At 52.2% G+C, this 8507-nt stretch overlaps 1 protein-coding gene across 2 annotated transcripts; it reads right to left on the bottom strand.

Moving 5' to 3' along the window:
• Positions 1–1998: 1998 nt before the first annotated feature.
• On the bottom strand, positions 1999–5659 carry REM2 (RRAD and GEM like GTPase 2; the record flags this gene model as incomplete). 2 transcript variants are annotated; one of them, XM_080707269.1, is made up of 5 exons in its annotated part: positions 1999–2294; positions 2632–2839; positions 3714–3787; positions 4026–4367; positions 5563–5659. In XM_080707269.1, the coding sequence occupies 5 exons, from the start codon at positions 5657–5659 to the stop codon at positions 1999–2001; spliced, it is 1017 nt and encodes a 338-aa protein (XP_080563395.1). The 2 variants fall into 2 exon arrangements, with proteins under 2 accessions (XP_080563395.1, XP_080563396.1); XM_080707270.1 differs by lacking the exon at positions 4026–4367.
• Positions 5660–8507: the final 2848 nt, after the last annotated feature.

The following is an 8507-nucleotide window of genomic DNA, read 5'->3' as shown; positions in this document are numbered from 1 at the left end:
TTCCCCACAGTCACTGCACATGGCTCTACCCACATCTTCTGTCCCTGTACCTCTTCCCCCTCCTATTGGAAAGGGAGTCTCAGATATGAAGCTCCATAAAATCACCTCTAAGTATCAAGCAGACAGTGGAATCCCAGCTGTTGTACTGGGTGACCTCAGGCAAGTTACTCTGTTTCTTTCAGTGTAAAATAGCTGAATAATCTCTAAAAATTTGAAAGTTAATTTCTAAGGATAGTGCTATTATTCATATTATCATTTCATAACCACCCATTCTGGGCTAGTCTTCAGCTCCTCAGCTTTGAGGACGAAAGAGAGATCTCATCCCTCTTCCCATCAGGCTCTGGGCGGCTGCACAGTGGTGGGGTGGAGGCCGGGCCTCAGATGCTCAGCTAACTATACTGTATTTCTAGGGGTGAGGAGAGCTGCTGCCTCTGCTCCCTTTGTTCAAACTCATGGCTCAGGCAGCAGCAGGCGTGGGCGTCCCCAGAGGAGGCAGTGACAGCTTCAGCACTCACACGGGCTTTGCAGGTGACAGCTGGGGCTGTAGGGCCCTGCCTTGGGGGTGGGGAGTGCAGGAAGACCCTACCATGGCCCAGATGGGGGACATTCCTGGTGGATAGAGGCCCCACCTTAAACCAGTCCAAGTCAAAGCTGAGTACTCTGGGAGCTGACCATAGACTCCAGCCTGCTCATGCCACTAAACTGCCGGATCGCTTCTAGCAGGTTCCTGTTTCTCAGTAAGGGCCCATCACCCCTTGATGACCCAGGACCAAGGCAGTAGTAGAACAGCCCCCCCCCCCACACCAAGAGATTTAGGTTCCTTGCTCCTCTGGGCCTCCTGAGTTTTCTTGTCTAAAATAGCAGTTTCCATCCACATCTATTTCTTCCCTGTGGGCTCCAAGTACAGAAAGCCAAAGTGAACAGATGCAATAGAAAAATTCTTTATTGAAAAGGAAAAGGGTGACCCTTTGCTAGTAGTGCCTCCTGGTCCCTGGCCAAAGGGGCTGCCACCGCTCGGCACTTCCTGCATCTGAAGGCAGAAAATCTGCACACTTTACCTTTCTTTAATAATCTTAAAGGAGAAATGCCATGCCATGATGGCAATAGTAAACCACTGAATTCAATCTCAGGAATAGCATTAACCAGGCCTTTGCCTTTAAGAACTTTTCAAGGGCAAAGTGGACCAGTGGGGCAGGTAAAAGCCAAAATTTTTTTTTTCTGGAAGTCTCTGGAAAAAGAGTCTCCATGTGTTTACCTTTAAGATTCTTAAAAGGTAGCTGGGCATGGCGCATGCCTGTAATCCCAGTACTTGTGAGGCTGAAAGAGGCCTATAATCCCAGTATCTGGAAGGCTGACTATTAAAGATGAGGCATGTTCAGAGTACAAAGGAGGTCAACTCCGTCCAGGAGTCTACAAAGCACTTTTCCAGTTCTTATTTAGCATCTCTTTACAAGAGAGGTGGCCTAGCATGAGTTAATTAAAAAAAGAAAAAAAGAAAAAAGAAAGAAAGAAAAAAAAACCTTGCAAGCCGGGCATAATCACTCTTGTAATCCCAGTATCTGGGAGGCTGTGACAGGAGGATCACGCAGATTCGAAGCCAGCCTCAGCTACTTAGGCTCTCAGTGACTTAATGAGACCTTGTTTCCAAATAAAATATAAAATAGGTTTGGGAGTATAGCCCGGAGGTAGAAAGCCCCTGGGTTCCATCCCCACACACGCACACACAAAAACAAAACAAAACCGCCTTGCAGGGCTCTCCTTTCGCCTCTGCCACGCCCGCCCCGCCGCCGGCGGCGTCTGCTGTCGAGGCACTCGGGCCGGGGCCCAGAGGCGCGGGGTGCCCGGGAGGCCACGCCCACCGCCACGCCCACCGCGGGGCACCCTGGGAGTTTTTGGTTTCCTAGACGGCTTCCACAAAGGAAGCCGGACGGGGGCGGGGCGAGGGGCGAGCGCAGGGGCGGTGGCCATGGCGACCGCAGTGGCCATGGCGACCGCGGCTCAGAGCACAGAGAGGTCGTGACACGACCTGGAGCGCTGCTTGAAGAACTTGGCGTTGCGCGGCACCAGGTTGGCGAGGAAGCGCTTGGCCTTCTTGGTGAGGCTCTCGCGGCGCGCGGGCGGCGCGGGGCCCTCGGGGCTGCCCGAGTCGGGCCGCTGCTCCCCGGCGCGGGCCCGGCGCCGCCGCAGCCGGATCTGGCGCACGGCGCCCTCGAAGAGCTCCCGCGTGTTGTGGTGCAGGGCGGCCGACGTCTCGATGTGCTTGCAGCTCAGCGTCCCGGCTAGGTGGCGCCCCTCTGCAGGAAGGGGCGGCTTAGGCGCCCGCCGGCCGCTCTGGGCCCGGGCCGGGGGAGAGGGCTTGGGACTACCGAATCGCTCCCGGGAGAACCGGGGTGGGACGGCGGAGGCGCGGAGGGGAGCCGACAGGGGCCTTGGGGGAGAGGTGAGGTGAGGGCGGGCGAAGAGGAGGCGTTCTTAAGCCCTAGGATTGGGGTCCAGGGGCTCTGCCCTTCTTAGCCTTGGCGCGCCGCCAGTTAGTGCGCCTGTGAGGGTGGAAAGGCCCGAGGGAGGGGAGACCCGGAAGGGAGAGCGTTCCCTGGAAATCGCGAGTATGGAATCGATCAGAATACACACCCTCCAGTGATACCTCCCGGGAGCGGGCCAGGTCACTCTTGTTTCCAACGAGGATGACAGGTAAGTCGTGATGGGGCCTCCCAGCCCGGAGCCGAAGTAAAGTCTCTGGAACTTTGGAGAAGCTTCTTCGATCGGTGACTGAGAAGACGATGAGAAAGGCGTCTCCTGTCTGAAGGCAGTGGTCCCGCAGCCACCCCCCTGCATCTCCCTGCAGATGAGCAGAGAGCCGTGGAATGTTAGGGCCAGAGGCATAAGCGACCCTGTCCAGCACCTGCATCTCAGAGATGAGAGGACTTCACTCTGAGGGGCATGCTCCCTGCTTAGGACGCAGAGCTAGTAAGGCAGAATCTCAATATCCAGTGTTTGTTTGTGGAGCAGAGAAAGGTTAGTAACCTGAGCCTCACATGAGAGACTGGGAAAATAGACCAGGTTAGCCATCCTACTTTCTTATGTCAGAGTTCTTAATTCACAGATGGATGCTATTCAAGAATTTGTGATTTGGCCTCATTTTCTACATAGTAACATGTTCAAACACTCAGGAGTACCCTCCCCCCTTTTGCAGTCCTGGGAGTGGAACACAGGGACATTCTACCTCTGAACTACACCCCCAGCCCTCTTTTTTATTCTTTATTTTGAAACAGGATCTCACTAAGTTGCAAAGGGCCTCATTAAGTAGCTGAGGCTGTCTGCAAACCTCAATCCTGACAAGTGTGTGCCACCATGCCCGGGGTCCCTTTTTGTTTTACTCCCTCTCTGAGATTCCAAGCACTTGTCCTATCACATCAGATTACTTCATGCTGAAGAATTTATGGATGGTGCCAATTTCTGGGTGTCCAACCTGACTTGAAGCTGCAGATCCTAACTTTCCCTGGGCTAGAAGATCCTGGAAAAGCAGTGGCTCTTGTGGCCACTGCCAATGGTATGCACTGTTGTAGGCCTTTGCACTCTGAGATGGTACAAACGTTGTCTGTTCCCCAGACACATTGAAACCAAGGCCTACATTCCCACCAGCCTTCAGCGAGACACCTTTCCCCAGCTCTCCCAACCTTATTGTCTATATGCAGCCACATCTTAGTCCTTACCTGTTCCCAGATATCATAAACAACTAAAGTCACTTCTTCTTTATCCACCATGATCCGTCTCTCATAGGTGTCTTCTGTTGGGAAATAGACAAAGGGAATAAAGGAGAGGAGGCTCTCCAGCACTTGTGAGGACTGGTAACCAGGAACACCTCAGATCCCAGGACCAAGGAACCCTCCAGGGAGACTGCCACAGAAAGCACTGGAGAAGCTTCTTTTAGGTTTTGTTCTCAAGGGGCTGCTTAAGCCATGAGTACTTTCATCCCTGAATAGGGCTTCAGAGCCCCCCAACCCCTGCAGGGCTCCCCCAAATACCTGTGTTCTCTGGTTCATGAGCAGTATCTCCCTGGAGACCACCGAAAGTGCTTGCTAGGGTGCTCTTGCCCACACCACTCTCCCCCACCAGCATGACCTTGAAGATGCCATCCTTCTGGGCAGGGGCCGCCTCCCCTGAGCCCAAGGAGTCAGAAGAGCCAGAGGGTGAGGCCTGAGGTGGCCAGTCAAGTTCATCTACAGCCTGCGCCCGCCGCAGCTGGTGCTTGTAGGGTACGGGCATACTGCCTCTTCGTCTGGGGGCCCCAGGGACCGGGGGTGGCCCATTCCGGTCCAACCCTGCCAGCAGTTTATCTGACTTCTTTAGAAGTGTGACATCTGTTTCTAGAGGGGCAAAGAAAAGGGAGCTATGAGTGTGATGTGCTCAGCCATCTGCAGAGGGCTCCATTCAGACTGTCAGCCTTGAAGGTCCAGCCACACCCAGTCGATGACCATGACCCAGAAACAACTGAGAATTGTTAGCCCAATGTCTTATACTAAAGTCCCCCAGAAACCTAAACCGCTGAGTTTCCAATGATGGCTTCCCCATTGTGGTCCTAGCTATAAACTGTTCAAAACATGCCCCGTACAGGAGAGGTACCTGTGCGCAGGCTCACACACCCACTCACAGTTTACACTGACACAGGCACACCCCAGACTAGGCCTCCGGCCCTGTGATTTGGGGACCGACTTCCCTCCTTCCACCAAGGGGCCCTGTGTCTACTGCTTCCTACCCCGGTGATCACCAGACTGGAGGGGTGAAAGGAATGAGAAGCTGAAGCTGCTGCCCAGATTCTGGGGGGTAGGTACTAGCAGACTGGAAAACTTTGCAGGAAGCCTGTTCCCAGGGCTCTGTGAGATGATGTGTGTTTTGATCTTCCTGAATGTGTGTGTAAGGGGCTACTTCCTCCCGTGGCCCCATAGGTGAGCATTCCCTAGTGCGTGGTTGTGTGTGAGAATCCTCCTACATCCCCGGCTGTCCCGGTGAGTGGGAGAGAATGCTGCGTTCATGGAGAGGTAGAGGTGGAGAGAGAGAGTGAGTGAGAGGGAGGGTGATGATGCATGGGTCAGGGTAACTGGAGGAGGAACAACAGACACAACAAAGGGGGATGGAGAGAGGCTGGAAATAGCCCAGGATCAATACTTGGCTGTCAGCCAGGGCCTCCGGGAGCCAGAAGAAACCCTTACAACAGGTCCCCAGGGGAGCCCCCTGCCCGAGATTCCCAGTCTTGTGGGCTACCCCTTCCCTTCCTCCCTTCCGTCCTGTCTGTTCCCGCATATTGGGAATGAAGCTGACTTCGGGGCCATATACCGTACCAATTTCTCCAGCAAAGCCCTGGGAGTGGTGGGGGAGGGGCACCTGGGCAGCTCCTCTCCCCTTCCACCCTAGCCCAGCTGATCCTTGTGTGAGCAAGGGTCTTCTCTCCTTCCCAGCTTGATTTTCCCCTCTTCCTGATGAAGCCCTAGTTCAGACCTCCCCACTGAAGCTGCAGCTCCCACCCTGTTTTTGCAGCCAGAATCTACTCAGGTTAGCCCTTACCTGGTGTGGGTGTCTCTGGTGGGGAGGCCTGGTGGCTGCCAGAAGGGCAAAGTGCAGTGATGTCTGTGTCTGTGTCCATGTCGGGGTCGGTGTGCATCAGCGTGTGCAGAGTGCAGCCTGGCAGCTCGCAGCACCCGCTCCCTCACTCAGCAGCACTGTCAGCTTTTCCCTTTAAATACCACCCCCCCACATGTCCTCCCCCCAGACACCTGGGGGAATTGTCCCGCCCCCTGATGAGGTCACATATGCTAATGAGCAGTGATGTCAGCGGGATTCCCTCCTTCGGCCCCCTCCCTTTTCTTTGTGTCACTTCCCTCTGGGAGCACACTTGCTGTGGAGCCTGGTTAAGACATGACAGAACAGTTAGAGGGATGGAAGAGACAGGGGTTCAGAGAGGTGTGTGTGGGTCCTGAGGGCAAGGGAGCTGAGGGGACAGAAGGCAGAGACTCAGAGGGGCCTGAGGTCTTTTTCTCCAAGAGCCAGGACTGCTTCATTTGTTTTCAGCCCCCTATCCGGCGTCCAGCCCAGAGTGAATGCTCAATGGGTAAAAAGAGGGAGGAGAAGCAGAGAGACTAAAAGCTGATCTGAAAGACAAAGAGATGCAGGGGCAGAGGGACAGCCACCCCACCAGTCTCCTCCACCGCGCCTCCTCTGGGCTAAGCTTCAAAAGTTCCCATTTCCAGCCTGGCCACTAGGCAGATGAGTGCTCTGCAGGAGCTCTTGGCCTGGGCAGCTTCATTTTTGCCAGTAGGTTCAGGTAGCTACAAACCATCATGGGGATTCTTTCACCTCTCTTTCCCTGGCTAGTCCTCCGGGCCCACCAAGTCAGTCTAAAAGAGTGGGAGAAGAGGGAGAAGGCACACTTACCCACCGCGAAAGATGTGATGTGGGCAGCCAGGGTAGGCGGCTCCTTCACTGTCTCTTTTTTGCCCAGTTCCCGTTCTCCTCAGGTTCCCACTCTCGTCCTCCTTCCAGACACTCAAGCACCCAAACACATGTTCTGACTTCCTCTCCCTCGTGCACCTGCTGTTGCCGGATGCTGTCCCAGGCACTTTCCTGCACCACATTAAGGCTTGGGTGGAAGGTGGGTGGCCTGTGCCCAAAGCAGTCATGCAAGAGTCACCAGGATTTCCACCCAGATCTTCCCAAAGCCAAGATTGTCTTTTTAATTTTTGTACTATGTGACTTTCTTTGTCTCAAATATTCCAACTGTCGTCTGTCATTGGGAGCCAATAATTTTGTCGCCCTCAGTGGACCTTTCCAATGGGAGAGAAAAGTAATAATATTGAAAATAATATGCAGTGAAATGGCCCTTCACTCATCAATAAAGCAGGATCTAGAGGGAGCAGAGAGGACTCCATGGCAGCTACTATCCTGTGCGCTTCTCTAATTAGATTTCCAGTCTGCAACCACAGACTACTTATTTTATTCATAATTTTAATGTCCCTAAGTGTTTTTGTAGTAGTAGATTAGAAGCACATTTAGAGCAGCAAGTGACCCCTGGCAGCAAGAGAGGCAACCTGAAGAAAATAAAAACTTTTAAGCAGTTAGCCAGGTGTGGTGGCGCACGCTTGTAATCCCAGTACTTAGGAGGCTGAGAGAGGAGGATCTCGGGTTCATGGCCAGCCTCAGCTACGTAGTGAGGCACTCTGCAACTTAGATTCTATTTCAAAATAAAGAATAAAAATGTAGGGTTGGGGGTGTAGCTTGAAGGTAGAATGCCCCTGGGTTCCATCCCAGTACCTAAATAAATAAATAAATAAACAACAAAAAAAAGCTGGGCATGGTGGCACATGCTTGTAATCCCCGTGCTTAGGAGGCAGAGACAGGAGGATTGTGCAGGTTCGAAGCCAGCCGTGTGCGCTGGCTTAGGAGACCTTGTTTCCAAATAAAAATGTAAAAATAGGTCTGGGAGTGTAGCCCGGAGGTAGAAGGGCTTCCAGGAACCCCAGTACCACCAAAAGAAAGAAAGAAAGAAAGAAAGAAAGAAAGAAAGAAAGAAAGAAAGAAAGCAAGCTGGCGTGGTGCTGCACACTTGTAATTCCAGCATTTGGGAGGCTGAGACAGGAGGATCATGGTTTGAGGACAGTCTCAGCTTCTACTTAATGAGGCCCTTTGGAACTCAGTGAGACCTTGTTTCAAAGTAAAGAATAAAAAAATAGGGTTGGGGTGTAGCTCGGAGGTAGAATGACACTGGGTTCCATCCCGAGTACTGAAAAATAAATAAATAAATGAATAAAATAGAGATGAAGGTATAGCTCTGAAGAAAAAGCCCCTGGGTTCAATCTCCAGTACAAAAAAAAAAAAAAAAAAAAAAAAAAAAAAAAGAGTCTAAACTAGGCATGGAGGCACACATCTGGAATCCTGGTAGTTGGGAGGCAGAGACAAGAGAAACACAGATCAAAGCCAGCCTCAGCTTAGCAAGGCTCTCAGCAATTTAGAGAAACCATATTTCAAAATAAACTAGGAAGCCTGGCGTGGTGGTGCATGCTTGTAATCCTCGCGTTTGGGAGGCTGAGACAGGACGATCATGCAGGTTTGAAGCCAGTCTCAGCTGGCTTAAGAGACCCTGTTTCCAAATAAAATATAAAATAGGTCTGAGAGGGTAGCCCGGAGGTAGAAGGCCCCTTGGGAAGCTGAGACAGAAGAATTGCAGGTTCAGGATAGCCTCAGCAAATAGACTCTCATTAAAATTAATGAGTTGCCAGGAGTGGTGGCACATGCTTGTTAATCCTAGCACTTGGGAGGTTGAGACAGGAGGATCGCACAGGTCAAAGCCAACCTCAGCTACTTAGTGAGACCCTGTTTCCAAATAAATTATAAAATAGGTCTGAGAGTGTAGTCCAGAGGTAGAAAAGCCCTTGGCTTCCACCCCCAGTACCACCAAACAAAACACAAAACTAGTGAGTCCCCATTTCAAGAGAAAAATAAAATAGGACTGGATA

Source organism: Muscardinus avellanarius, assembly GCF_963383645.1.
Source record: "Muscardinus avellanarius genome assembly, chromosome: 12".
Lineage (NCBI taxonomy): Eukaryota > Metazoa > Chordata > Mammalia > Rodentia > Gliridae > Muscardinus > Muscardinus avellanarius.
The sequence above is the reverse complement of the archived record's forward strand: the minus strand, read 5'-3'. Positions and strand labels throughout refer to the sequence as shown.